This window comes from Daucus carota, chromosome 6 (genome assembly GCF_001625215.2).
Source record: "Daucus carota subsp. sativus chromosome 6, DH1 v3.0, whole genome shotgun sequence".
Taxonomy (NCBI): Eukaryota; Viridiplantae; Streptophyta; class Magnoliopsida; order Apiales; family Apiaceae; genus Daucus; species Daucus carota.
In genome coordinates, this window is record NC_030386.2 from 507046 (window position 1) to 522128 (window position 15083).

Consider the following 15083-nt stretch of genomic DNA (forward strand, 5'->3'; position numbering starts at 1 on the left):
GATCGGAAAATATTGAGAGGGATGTGTGAATTATCGTTAAATTTGTAAAATATTAACTGATTTTTTATTTCTACTTTCGATAGATTTTCTGAACTCTGATAATATTCTGATCATCGAAAAATAAATATATAAAACTGCTTAAAGCTAAGTTATACGGGAGAAACACGCCATTCGTTATGCTGCAATGCTTTAAACAATACATGTACATACCGCAGTTTTTCTCATTGTAATTAGACATAATGAACAATGAAGTTTCAGTAGTAGCTAGAATGTTGACCTCTCAAATTCTAGAATAGTATATTGATCAATAATTGAACTTATATTAATATTAATATAATATTAAGTTATTTCTCTTTTCCCCCTTTCTCCCCTACAAGTAATAACACAAATAATATTATATAGGAAAAACAGATTTTTTTCGCCACCCAACTTACCGTGTATTTAGAAACTTACCAATAAACTATTATTTTTTTCTTTTTGTCAACAATGTTAGTTTTGGATTTTGTTTTGATCACTAACATTAGGTTTGGATTTGATTATTTAACATTATGTTATTTTTTTAGCATTATTAAAACATAGTTATAGTCTCAATATTATGATGATATGATATATATCTATATCTTTATATACATTTATATACAGTATTCTGTATGTCTTCTAGGTAGTTTACCTTGAAGGACGAAAATTTGACAAACATATTAAGACTCTTCAAAGATTTAGTTTCATCTATTATTTTAATTTTCTTTTGAATAAAAATTATGATATCATATATTGTTTTATAAAACTCAAGGTTAGATGTCATCCGCAATTATTTATATTATTGTACAAAAATAAGGACGAATACTGCTCATTTATGTTATATCACTCCTTCCGTCCCTCCGCGGAAAATAACCGCGGATACATTAAAAACCCAAGATTAGATCTGAGCCCTTGAAATATAAATCTAACGGCTTAGATAACCCTTATTTCACACGCGTTGGCTAAGTAACGACCCATTAGTTATTAGGTTATTTAGACTCCTCGTATTTTTTGGTAACTGAATAACTAACTAAATGGATTATCACCTCCAGTAATACATAGGAAATTTCCGGGCATGAAACGACCTGATGAGTATGAGTTATAGAAAACGGAGTGAGCAAGTAATCTTTATGCAGAACTAGTGACACATGCTCTGAAATATATTTATATGCACATACGTCTGTACAAATGCTTTTAAATAATCCAATAATGGATCCTACATTGTACTACTCACATAGTTTATATTTAGGTACATGCACTAATCTCTGACTTTTGAGTCTATAAATACACTCTCACAAAATGCAAATCAACACAACAAAGAACTGCAGTTCTTAAGCTCCAGTAGCTATTTTTCCTTTGAAATTTTAACAAAATTTCGAGGAAGAAATGGCGGATCAGTCGTCTGAGAAGGTGGAAGTAGCTGCCACGGTCACGGACAACAATGAAACGATGAAAGGTCGAAAGATGTCGTGGGCAAAGCTCCGTCGAGTTGATTCACTGCAGATGGAAGCCGGAAGAGTTTCTTTTACTTCCACCCATGCTAATCACTCTCAGGTTTTGTATAATTATGTTTATTTACTTATCTCTCTGCGATATCCTAGTTATTGAATTAAAACACGATCGGATGTGGCGGGTTTATCATCTGTTGTCCCGAGACACCCAGGTTCGACTCTAGCTCACCCCGAGAAGTATTAGAACAGATACTCATTTGTTAGGCAAGTTATATATTTAAACGGTTCAAACTTGTTGATGAATACTCAAGTTATATATTTGTGTGCAGGCAAGTTGGGGCAGGACACTGAGCTTAGCATTTCAGTGCCTAGGAGTGATATATGGAGACGTCGGGACATCTCCGCTCTACGTGTATTCCAGCACTTTTACTGACGGTATCATCAAGGATAACGATGACCTCCTTGGCGTGCTCTCGCTAATTATCTACACCTTGCTCCTCTCCCCTCTCATCAAGTACGCCTTCATTGTTCTCCGAGCCAACGACAATGGCAATGGTAATTTTTATTTTGCTCAAATCTTAATTTGTGCCGGTCAATTTTTTATAACCGTCTTCTAGTGTTATTTTCCGCTACAAGGCAAAAACTATAGACCCCTGCATTCACAGAATTTTTTTAGGAATAATGCTTTCTAGCGCTAGAAAATAGTTGTATCAGTCGCTTGTCAGACCCTGTATATAATTGCTCACTGGTACAACCCGGTGGCCACCAAGAGTTGCTATTTAGTACAAAGTCCTGAATATGGCTGAATTACCAAGTCAAAAAACTTTTGTTTTTGCTTAATAAGTCTAAACTTTATGATTAAGCTATTTTGGGATTAAGTGCAAATGTAAGCGAAAACCTAAACACAAATGATGCAGGTGGAACATTTGCACTATACTCTTTGATCTCTCGTCATGCCAATATGAGGTTAATTCCAAATAATCAACCGGAGGATAAGGAGTTGTCGAACTTCAGACTTAACACCCCATCCAGCCAGTTTCAGCGAGCTGAGAAAATTAAAAGCAAGCTTTCGAAGAGTATGCCTGCCAAAATCATGCTTGTGATGGTCACCATCCTTGGATGTTCCATGGTCATTGGTGACGGTATTTTAACACCTAGTATTTCAGGTATTTGTATAAGTTATTGAACACACTCAGATTACGAATAAGATGACTTACTTACTTTGGAATCAAGATCTAATTCCTGTAAATCCTCTGTAGTCTTATCAGCAGTGGGTGGAATCAAGAACAAAGTGGACTCCCTTGACCAAAGTACTTGCTCAACTCATTACTAAATTTGTTCCAAAAGTTAATTCATATAGCTAATTTTTCAAAATTATGAAACTGGGGATTGTGTACAGATGCTGTTGTGGGGATTTCAATAGCAATACTGGTAATTCTGTTCTCTGCTCAGCGATTTGGGAGTGATCGGGTGGGATACACATTCGCTCCAATCATTGTCGTCTGGTTTACATTCATAGGGGGCATCGGCTTTTACAACTTATTCAAACATGACATAACTATTCTGCGTGCATTCAATCCAAAATACATCATAGATTACTTCAAAAGAAATGGGGAGAAAGGTTGGAAGTCGCTTGGGGGAGTAGTTATGTGCATCACAGGTGAGATATATGAGTAGTTTGCTCCTTACATGGCTAGCTAACTAGTTTGTCGTAGTTAAAACTTTACATATGAAATTGCAGGCACTGAAGCTATGTTTGCTGACATTGGCCATTTCAGCGTATTAGCAGTCCAGGTAAACATATTTAATTCTTGCGCTATATGTGGTACAATTTATATACGTTTCACATTGCCTGAGTAGTTGAACCTACACAATTCGGCTGAATATATAAAAAGAACCTACACAAAAGTTAATTTGTTATCTTTTTGTTTTGTCATCCTGACCTGCGGCCATTGTACTATCACAGCTTAGCTTTACTTCGGTGGTACTACCTGCACTACTAGCTACCTATATCGGCCAAGCTGCATATCTCTCCAAAAATCCGGGTGATGTGGCTGACACTTTCTATGCTTCTATTCCAGGTTAGTACTATAACACAAACCATATACTGTAAATAGAAAAAGGTACTATTGAACTTCTAATTCCAACATGAAAATGGATTTATTCATGCAGAAAAAGTTTACTGGCCAATGTTTGTAGTTGCGGTGGCTGCTGCCATTATAGCCAGCCAAGCTATGATATCAGGAGCTTTCGCGATTATTTCTCAGGCTTTAAGTCTAGGTTGTTTTCCAAGGGTGAAAGTAGTTCACACCTCTGCCAAGTATGAGGGTCAGGTTTACATCCCGGAGCTCAACTACATGATCATGATTTGCTCCATTTTCGTGACTTTTACTTTCAAGACCACTGAAAAGATTGGCAATGCCTATGGTGAGTAGTAAAAATCAGTTGAAACTTTTTTCCTGTTTTGATACCTCAATTACAAGTGAACTGGAATTGGAATAATAACATATACATTCATGCAGGGATCGCTGTTGTAGGTGTTATGTTCATCTCCACGTGTCTGGTCAGTCTTATTATGCTTATTATATGGAAGGTGAAATTATGGTGGATCGTGCTATTCTTTACGGTGTTTGGTACTCTGGAGGGTGTATACCTTTCTGCTGTCCTATCTAAATTCATACAAGGGGGCTATCTTCCTATTGCATTTTCACTTGTCTTGATGTCAATAATGGGGATATGGCACTATGTATACGTTCAAAGGTACAAGTTTGAGCTCGATAACAAGGTGTCTGCTAGTTATATACAGGACTTGGCAACAAACCCGAACATAAACAGAGTCCCTGGCATTGGGCTACTATATTCCGAGCTTGTCCAAGGAATTCCACCAATATTTCCTCATTTTATTGAAAACATTCCATCTATTCACTCGGTACTTGTTTTTGTATCCCTAAAATTCATTCCTATCAGTACTGTGATGCTTGAGGAGCGATTTTTGTTCAGACAGGTCGAACCAAGAGAGTACAGGATGTTCCGTTGTGTGGTGAGATATGGATACAAAGATAAGATAGAGGAGCCCAAGGAGTTTGAAAACCAGCTTGTGGAAAACTTGAAGGAGTTCATGAGACATGAACAATACATTGTCGAAGCTGGTAATGGCATAACTAAGGATGAACTGATGGCACCTGAGCCTGTTCACGACACAGATGTAATACAAGAATCAGCAGACAAAGCTGACAAGGTAAAAGGAAGAACCAACTCATCTACAATTCACACTGAGGAGTCACTAGCACAACTGAATAACTCCCCACGGATTTCTTCTTCAAGCTCCATCAAATCATTCCGAGCAGCCAAGTCACCCAATACTTCAAGCAAAATTATCAGTGGACCTATTCTAGGAGTTGGAGAGGAGTTGCAGTTTGTGCAGAATGCAAAGGAAAAAGGCGTCGTTTATCTTCTGGGAGAAGCAGATGTGATCGCCAAAGAAAATTCCTCCGTGTTCAACAAAATTGTTGTCAACTATGCCTACAGCTTCCTCAGGAAAAATTTCAGGCAAGGGGAGAAGACAATGCAGATCCCTCAGACTAGGCTTTTGCGAGTTGGAATGACTTATGAAATATAATCTGCAATCCGTAACAAAATAAGATGGGAGATCGCGTGGCTTGGTAGGAACCAGATGAGCTTTTATATGCTTCCATCTGACTGGTCTACTTAATAGTATCTAATAATTTGTGGAATTGTATGTTAGAAACACTATAAAATCGGCAGCCTAACTATTATCTGTTGAACTGCACATTTTGATAGCGTAATCTATATCTATGTACATGGATTTGAATATTGTGTTTCTTGGATGATTATAAATGTAAAGAGTGAAGTTTTAAGTGTTATATTCCTCTGTTCTACATTCTCAAATCAATCTTTTTATCGTTCTCCAGTTTCAATCTTCATCATCTTTTGCATTCTCATACTCTTCTCTCCTGTTGTTGTCTTACCTCTAATTTCTCATCAAAATCTTTATTTCACTCCTACTTAAAACAACTCTCATGTGTGGGATGAATACCGATTGTTCCTCAGTTTTCCTTCATCCCCACATTGTCTCTCGTTTTTTGTTATCTCCAGTGGCGGAGCAACAAGGTGCAAGTAACGGGGATATTATTCACTTGGATGGAATGGAATGAGGGGAAAATGAAATGAAAAATTATATAAAAAATTTTAATGAAAAAGAAGAAAGTATGAGGTAATAGTGACTAAATATGAATTAGTTTAAATTTGTTGTGATAAAGATTGTAAGGAAATATGATAGAAGAAATGGAATGAACATTCCTTCCAAAACACGGATGTTAGAATGTTAGAGTACGATACAAACACACTACAAGAATAAATAATTGCATCTTATACACATCCTATAAAATACATTCATAAAACTATACCAGTTTGCTTCACTTAGATGTTGTAAAATGGTTCTCACATAAATTCCCCTGCATTTGTGATATGAAAATGCTGAAACACATGTGTCTCTGATCACCATTAAGAAAATAATGGATGGCCACTGCTCAAATTTCTTTGTCAAAATGTCTTTTAATTCTTTGCTTAAAAACTGTATAGTTGACATGCCACAAGTTCTAGACCAAGTAAACTTTCTAGGCATTATTCCTGTATAGGAACTATTCCATTGAGAAAAAATCACGACAAATCCAGTTGAAAAAATATAATTCCCTGTAATAAAACACAAAAGTCCCTAGAATCATTTCTAGTTACACAAAATAACTGAACCATGAATATTATTTCTTTAAAAGATATTCAGTTGGTTTCTTGATATGCATAATCATTAGAAGCCAAAGGTAATGGAGCAATGATCCCTAAATTCTTGTAGAAATATAAGATACTTACTATAGCTACTATTGCTGCTGCTAATCATAATATAACTCAAGATGACAACTCGAGAAAGCTCACAAAGCAACTTGCCAACATGTTCCAATTCGTAGCTGGAGATCTGCTACCTTAACATGCCCCCACCACCAAAACGCCTATATAGTGACCTGCATTGAGAGGGATATGAGAATATCGTTCTATAATACTATGCTACACTAAGCAAAAATTAAGCATCTTAATGCGAAACTCTCAAGTGAAGGTAGAGAAAACATAAATAAACCCATGTTGAAACCTGACTTGAAGACTAATGTGCAAACTGGAATTAATTAATGTAAGAGTTTGCTTTAGTCATAGTCTTTTTCCTTACAGATTAAGCTCTATTCTGTACAATTGGCGCGTAAGTACATAAAGCGTATTGCATCAGAACTTGATGCAGTAGATGGACCTGAGAAGGAACCAAACAGAGAACTTTTGGTTCTGCAAGGAGTCCGATTTGCTTTCCGTGTATCTTTTGATTTGAAAATCACCAGTTCTCATATTTAATGATAATAGTACAAAAGCGATTCGCAAACTGCATGTACATGGAGGCTAACAACTCTATCTTCAGTATTTCTTAGTCGTTGATATAAATTTGTTTTGAAATTTCAGTTTGAATGAGGCTTTGATGCAGAGAGCATGAAAGCATTTGAAGAACTAAGAGCATCTTCCTGATGGGAAAGAACCTTCATCAAATCCTTGAACAGTAACCACTCTAGGTTCATTAAATGTAAACCAATTTTTAACCCTGTCTCCATACACATCTGGAAACAGAATTCTGCATAATCAACAAAATACTTCCTGTACAAAACAATTGACATTTATAAATTTGTGAGACTATGCTCTTGTTTTCATAAAGGGTAAATTTATATTTATTGCAGTACTTACACAATTTCGCGGCTTAACAGTCCACTATATCTCTCTTGAAGTGCTTGAGGGACATCATAGTGATTAAGATTAACAAAAGGTGTAATACCTGCATTAAAGCACAACCAAAAAGGATTTTGACTTTACAAATTATATTTGCACTTTATTATAGTTTCATTTGAGATAAATATTTGTTTGATATCCAAATCTTATACAAGTCTAACCTTAATCAAAAGTACTAAACATATACATTTCAGAGTCTTGAACGCGATTGTAATCACCTTTCTGAAGCAACTTCCTTCTAGTTAACAATACCAGTTCCATCTGCATACAATTTACAAAACAATCAGGGCAAACAACACCCCCCCCCCCCCCCCCCCCCCCCCCCCAAACTCTGCAAAATACAAAAACAGCATAGCAGATGCAAATATATTTGATTAAACCATCTAAAGACTAAAATTAAATCAGACTGTGACCATAATTCCCCACCACTTATTCACTTACTATGTATCTGTGATACACACCTCATATTATTATTTTCTTGCCATATCAGATTTTAGAGATTGTTTCTCTTGCACACTGGCACCAAAAAGTATGAGACTCCACTTTTATAGTAGTCCCACTGTTGATAGGTATCATATCTAAATAATAACCCATCAGTATTAGTATCAGGTATGCATTACCATAATAATTATAGTGTTGCCATAGATAACCTGGTCATATTTACGAAGCATGCAGAATAGAAAAGGGGGCATTTCTAAATTCTTAGATGACATGCTAATTATGTTTCTTCAGCTATTGAATGATTTCAATTTTTTTTTAAAGAAATACTATCATAAACAGTGACACTTTTAAGGCATATTAAAGGCAATACAATCATAGTTTCAAAGAAGAATTCCACTCACCTGATAATTTATTAAACCCCGTCCTCGTCCTCATATGGTGCAACTTTCTAAGAAGAACAGGATTCATATATCTCTACACACAGAAAGCAAAGAGTTGTGCACATGAAAAGAACATTAAAATATACGTGACCACTGGCAGAGATATACAAGAGAATTATAGTGGGGGAAAATATGTTTTGATAGGTAACCTGAATTACATATGGCTGTATAATATTTGAGGCTGCTCGATGAAGTTATTTTTGCTTACAAGAAGACTTATGAATTCATTATAGGAGAAAATGCAGATATAGAGTCTTTAACTTAGAGGAGCAGATGAAGAGTTGTAACACAGAAGATCAGAAGGGCAGAGGCCTATGTAGGAAGATATAAAATATATCATAATTGGACATTTTCTTACGTGGCTGCTGAATGGACTGTATTATATATATAATAGATGTATGTGGTGCCATCTTTATCGAGGAATCCAAAGGTCATATAATTCAAAATGTGCAAGTCGGCTAGAAATAAAAAGTAACCAGTAGGAAAATTATTTTCCAGCATCAGCTATTCAGCTGACAAACAATGTAGTAAGAGATTGAGAAACTAAGGCAGAGAATAAAGGAAATATAAGATTACAGCTTCAATCCAATGCTGAAGAGCCAAAATCTGTGTTTTGGGACTCATACTGATTTGAGTCTTTTAACCATTCTCTATCAGAATAATACAAGAGGCTTGCAGATATTCAAGGAAGGAACTGGCTGGCTAACAGTCCAACCACACACCGGGGTTTTAGTCGTAAACATAGGTGATCTAACGCAAATACTCTCCAATGGATTGTACCCTAGTGTTCTTCATCGAGCCCTTGTGAATAGGAAGCAACAACAGATTTCTGTAGCTTACATTTACAGGCCTCCAACAAATGTTCTTATCTCTCCGCTTCCTAAATTAGTAGATCATTATCACCTCTGCCTGTTTAGGCCTATCACTTGGATAGAGTACTTGTAATTGAAAAGTAAACACTTCGCAACACAATCATGGGAAATCAGTATATAGTATATACTTAAGTCTTGCTCTCTTTCGAATTGAAGTAAGGGATGCATCTATAACACTGTTTTCGCCTTTCTCAATAAGATCAGTTGGGATGTTTGCGGCACTTAGTTTATGCAAATAATGAATCGCCCTCTTTCCAATGTTCGCCATGTCTATGACCTGAGAAGAAACAAAGTTTCACAATATTAACATACGCAGATCTTAACAATCAGCAAACCGCAATGAAGAAAAGTAAAACCAAAACTATATACGCTCTGTTTAGAAACTATAACTTATCATCTTGTTAAAAAGCAAAATATTTAATTTTTGAGAGATTCTTGAAATGTTGCTTACATCAATTAAAAAATAATTTTATTTAATATGTGTTACTTGTTGATTATGTAAAGAATAGCACGATCCACCATAATAATATGACAAGTATAATAAGACTGACCAGACACGTGGAGATGAACATAACACCTACAACAGCGATCCCGGCATGAATGTATATGTTACTATACGAGTTCCAGTTCCAGTTGACTTGTAATTGAGTTATCAAAACAGGAAAAGAGTTTCAACTGATTTCTACTACTCACCATAGGCATTGCCGATCTTTTCAGTGGTCTTGAAAGTAAAAGTCACAAAAATGGAGCAAATCATAATCATCTAAATTCTCAATGATTCTTTTTATCCTTCCCCAGTTTCAATCTTCATCATCTTTTGCATTCTCATATTCTCCTCTCCTATCATTGTCTTACCTCTAAAACTTAGAACAACACATGTGTGGGATGAATACCTATTGTTCCTCGTTTTCCTTCATCCCCAAACTGTCTCTCGTTTTTTGTTACCTCCAGTGGGCGGAGCAACAAGGTGCAAGTAACTGGATATCAGACAGACTGTCTACACTTAAAGACGGGATTAAAGGTATACGAGATAAGTGAACTTAAAATTTCCAGAATACTCTGATCAAAAGTACAAACATACAAAGAGCATACTTAGTTATCAGAACAAAACTGACAACATATCAGGTTCCTACAAGATGATCAAAAGTACTACATACAAAGAGCATACTTAGTCATTAGACGTCATGGCATGCTTATATGACGTTGATCTGTCATCGGTTCCATATCATATAAAGATCTTAGGTTCCTACAAGATGTTAAGAATGATGAGCATGGTAGTTATGGAAGAATGATCACACTTGATTCCTTAGAGTTGTGGAGTTACAATGAAAAACAGTGTTTTAAGGAGTTGTTGGAGTTCTCTAAGTGCCGTCTAATCTGTGTCAAAGTAAGGTAAGATGATGGTCCTAGTGAAATAATAAAGATACAGAGAGACGAGAAGAGAAAGGGTCGTATTGGCCTTGTCACAGTAATGCCTAGTGATGGTTCCGGTGAAATGTTAGAGTTGTACAGAGGCGATGAAGAGCGGGTCTGTTGTGATGATTCCAGACTTCCAGTGAAAGGAAGTGTGGAGCTGTTGGCCATATGACATTGATGTGCGGTGATGGTTCTGGTGATAATTGAATCTGAGGGTTATGTAAGTGCCCCTCGCATTTGAAACGTGCTTCTGGCTTTCTCTCGTCGTCGTTAACTGTGAAAGATTGGAATCAGAATAGGGCACAAGTCCTTGTTTCTCTTGCAAATACAGAGAAATGTTTAAGTATTACATAAGTTGCTACTGTTTTATATTACATCAGTAGGAGTCTGAGATCAAACACATAATTTGAGTAAGACCGAAAGAAGGGCTTCAACTGAGCTCTAAAGAAACTAAAATTAAGTGGGGAAAAGCTCAGGACTATTTAACGACCTGGAAGTTGAGCAGAGGGAGGTTTAAACGCAGGAATAGCCCCCGTCCGGGAACTATGAGTCAGAACTGAACTGATACCAGATCAGAATTCATCCACATTCAGTTTGGTGGAAATTCACACAGCATACATCTGTGGATGTGTAGGAAAACACATAAACAGCTAGTAAGAGGATTAACGACTATTTGTTTTTCTTCGGCTTTTGTATTGGGGTTTCAGACAGTTTTACCTTATTTTGCTATTCCTAGAAGCTAATAGCTATATTTCAAGGGTGCAAAGTAATATTTGACCAAACATAAACAAAACACGACTAACTCTTATTTTGTAACACGATTCACATCCAAAATAATATGAATAACAAACTCGTAACATCAACTGAAGGGGATGGATGATGATGAAAAGGCTTTATGGATGTAATCAATCTCATTTGATTAATAAGTGTTCTGTTCTGCAGGAATAGATCGGCCTCTTCTAGACTACTACAACAAAATAAATCCAATTTGTATACACAGAAGTGCAAAAAGCGCAAGATGGGGCAATTTCCCAGGAAGAGATTATAGGCTCTCAGCCTATCTTCTGTTGCTTCAGAATGGAATGGTGCTCCACCATGCCAAGATGTGAGCACGGGGCCATTTCTAAAATTTTAAGGCTCTTAAAGTTCATCAGTCCACATTGTAGAATAATGAGCTGAGAGATTCTGTCAAAAAAAGAGAGGAGAGAGAGAGATAGAAGCCCTTCATACTTTTATGAAAAATTCTCCAAATTTTTGGGCTTCGGATGGAGGGGCAAAAGAAAAGAAAGACGGAAGACATATACACAGGACCCCACAAAATCGACCTTAAAACATAAAATTTCACCCATGTTTTGTTTCAAAGGCAAGCAGTAAGCACTCTGATGACAAACTCCAGGGTTTAACATATTGTACTGACAGAACATATATGCACAGTAGTTAAATAATAAGTCTATCAAACTCTTAACCAAAGGAATGGAAACATGAGAATTGGTCCTACAAAATATATTACATAGTTAGGCAACTGCAAGAAAAATCAAGTCTTACATCATAATTTATTCTACTAAAAAGTGGCTGAATCACCCAGCTCTTTTGTGGCTTCTCTCTTTTAGCTCTTTGATTTGATGCTGGAGGACCCTGCCTTCGTTCAATAAATGTTCTAGGGTAGCGAAAACGAAAACTGGTAAAAGCAAGATGTAGTGAAGCTGAAACATGTTTTCATACCCAAAGATTTGTTCTTCATTAGTTGCTTGAAGAGCCTGTTTTCAATTTTTTATTAGCACTTCCAGAATCTACGTCCGCTAAACCATTCTCTAAGGCTTCGACTAAATTTGCAAAGTAAGTTTTAGTGACACTAGTGAGATTTGCAAGCTTTTCACGAAAAGTAGTATTAAACTCAGCTGTAGTACCATCACGAAGGAATTCTGTTAACTCCTTCTCCGCGCAATGATGAAGGTTTTCCAGAGCAGCCTCCGCCTCACCTTGCAAGTACTCGAATAACTTTGTCTTGGCTATATTATCCTCTGGTAAATAATAGCCATAAGCATATGTCCACTTCAATACTCGCCTACATTCAACTATCTGAGTCCATGCATCCAAAACAAACTTCAGCTGAGAGCTGCTTTGAGCATGTTTTGCCAAAAGCACATCATGATTCTCATCACGCATCCTCTGCAAATCTGCAAATGATTTCTTCATAGACTTGTTATTAGCAGCCCACCTCTCGAAATAATGTGTATACCTCTCCAATGATATCCTAGCCCTTTGCTTCACTCTCTCCTCGTCATTGTTCTCTTTAACTACCCTCCCAGCATAAGAATTACACGAATTATACGCATGTTTGCCCCAATCGTCAAGACAAACCCAACAAAATGAGTACCCACACGGCTTCCTACATGTCATATGCATACACCCATCATTTTTCTCAATTGGCCTCCTACACTTAGGACAAGGCTTCGTATACACAAGTATCCACGTCGTATTCTCACTCTCTGCATTATTCTTCTCCACCCACTTAGCCACCGTCTCACAATCCACTGGACGATGACCATCCTCACCACAATTACAACAAAAGCAATACCCACACCCACAAACAACATCATACCCCTCTCCACTCCCCACAACATCATCATACTCAACCGCAAAGCCACAATCCGGCCCCGGACACCACTTAACCTTCTCATTCCCTTCCACATAAGCCCTAACACAAAGCCTCTCATACCTCAATTTATCATCACCACCAACAATCACACTAACCAACTCATCAGTCACCACAACATCACAATCCGGATCCGGACACCTCAACGACAAGCATCCGGACCCCTCACTAATCGCATTACTAATATATCCATTCCAACAACAATTACAATACTGATGATCACATAAAACACAATTATCCACCCTAACATCACAAACAAAATCCTCGAAACATATAGAACAATTCAATTGATCTAATTTTTCAATTTTTTTAGTACCTACATGTTTTTTCCTCGACTCCGCCAATCCGACATCTTTCCGAGTCTTCCCCTCATCCGTGAACCACGATTCCTGCAATTCATTAACATTCCACTTAAACTTATTAAGCAAAACCCTAGCAACACCACTAGAAACATACAACGACGTCGTAACCCTCTCGATTCGATCGTCCTGGATGCGCTTTATGTCCTCCTCAGATAAAACCTTGTAGCTCTTCTCGCGGTGATCGCCAGAGTTCGTTTCGGGCGTAAAATCGGAATCGGATGACACGACGTCGTCGCTGACGTCATGGTCATCGGAAAAGGTGTCATCTTCAGTGTCCATGTCGGAAAGGTGAGAAAATATCTAAGAATGCAGAAGAATGATCGTAATAATTAATATACCGAGAAATACATAGAAAAGATATATAGGCCGGCTATTTGGGCCTAGTGATACTACAGCTGGACTCAAGCTCGGACACCAGTAAGAAAAAAAATCTATTTGAAACCGAAATCGAACCGAAATCAGAAAAAATTGGAGAAAATCGATCCGAAAATAATTGATCAGAAACCAAAATCGAAATTGAAAAATTAAAAACCGATCCGATTTAAATGGTTGGGTTATACCTTCCAACCGAACCAAACCGATTATTAAAATAATATTTAAATAATAAATATTATATATAATATATTAATAAATATATAATGTATATCATATTTAAAAATTAAAAAAGCTATTCGAATGTTTTTAAAAACACAATTCTGTATCTTTCGGTTTATATTGTAGAACAAGTGTCTTCGTATGAGATGTTGTGCCCACATTCCCAATTTAGTGGTGAAGAATGGTTTAAAAGAATGATACGAGTCAGATTCCAAATGAACAAATTGAAACTTGCGAGAATTCGTATGTTGGTTTCAGGTTTCATCTGTTGCTTCAGAGGCTACCTTTAGCATTGGTGGACAAATTATTGATGTGTATCGGAGTTCGCTTTCACCAAAAACAGTTGAATCTCTGGTTTGCAGTCAATATTGGTTAAGGACTTCCAAAATTTTAACTGATCTTATGGGGGAACTGGAAGAATATCTACAATATGAAAAACTAGAAAATGGTAATTATGTATTTAGATTCTATTTGCTTTTCTGTTTAGTTAATATTGGATTACTGCTTTACTAATTTAATTTTATGAATACTTGTATTTTACAGATGAGCTAAAAGTTGGAAGCTTGTTTCACAAGTTGGACTTCGATGATTGAATTCTGAAATTAACCAGCTTCAAGTAGCATTTTTGGATAACTCAGTGTTTAAGAGCTTCAGATTGAGCACGGTTGGATAGCTCAGTGTTTAAGAATTTATCCACTATCATCTCAGGTCTTGGGTTCGACCCTGACTCACTTCGAGATTTGTGAGAACAGATACTCACTTGTAAGGTTATAAGCCATATTTGTCAAAAAAAAAAAAAAAAGAAAGAAGAAGAAGCACCTTTTGCTTGCATAAACAAATTATGTCTTTTAAATGTTCATGATTCCTTATTTAATCCAAACCAAATATTACCTTCCAATTTTTATCGTAGAATCATATTAATTCCACCATTATATATTTACTTATATCTAATTTATTTTTATAAACAACGCACTAAACAAAAATAATTGATACCAAAC

At 36.5% G+C, this 15083-nt stretch overlaps 2 protein-coding genes and 1 long non-coding RNA gene across 3 annotated transcripts; 1 reads left to right on the plus strand and 2 right to left on the minus strand.

Annotated features, from left to right (window-relative positions):
- Nucleotides 1–1297: 1297 nt before the first annotated feature.
- LOC108224918 (potassium transporter 19) lies at nt 1298–5353 on the plus strand. Its single transcript, XM_017399679.2, has 9 exons — nt 1298–1572; nt 1799–2024; nt 2387–2635; nt 2729–2779; nt 2869–3129; nt 3211–3263; nt 3436–3550; nt 3642–3896; nt 3992–5353. The coding sequence occupies exons 1-9, from the start codon at nt 1405–1407 to the stop codon at nt 5086–5088; spliced, it is 2475 nt and encodes an 824-aa protein (XP_017255168.1). The 5' UTR covers nt 1298–1404; the 3' UTR covers nt 5089–5353.
- An 833-nt stretch (nt 5354–6186) lies between these two features.
- Nucleotides 6187–7601, minus strand: LOC135146974 (uncharacterized). The gene is made up of 4 exons (XR_010284159.1): nt 7466–7601; nt 7263–7350; nt 6706–7175; nt 6187–6505 (listed from the first exon to the last, which is right to left on the minus strand). It is a non-coding gene; the product is annotated as an uncharacterized LOC135146974 (long non-coding RNA).
- Nucleotides 7602–11910: 4309 nt separating this feature from the next.
- LOC108192984 (probable E3 ubiquitin-protein ligase ARI7) lies at nt 11911–13830 on the minus strand. Its single transcript, XM_017359536.1, has one exon. The coding sequence runs from the start codon at nt 13768–13770 to the stop codon at nt 12214–12216; it is 1557 nt and encodes a 518-aa protein (XP_017215025.1). The 5' UTR covers nt 13771–13830; the 3' UTR covers nt 11911–12213.
- Nucleotides 13831–15083: the final 1253 nt, after the last annotated feature.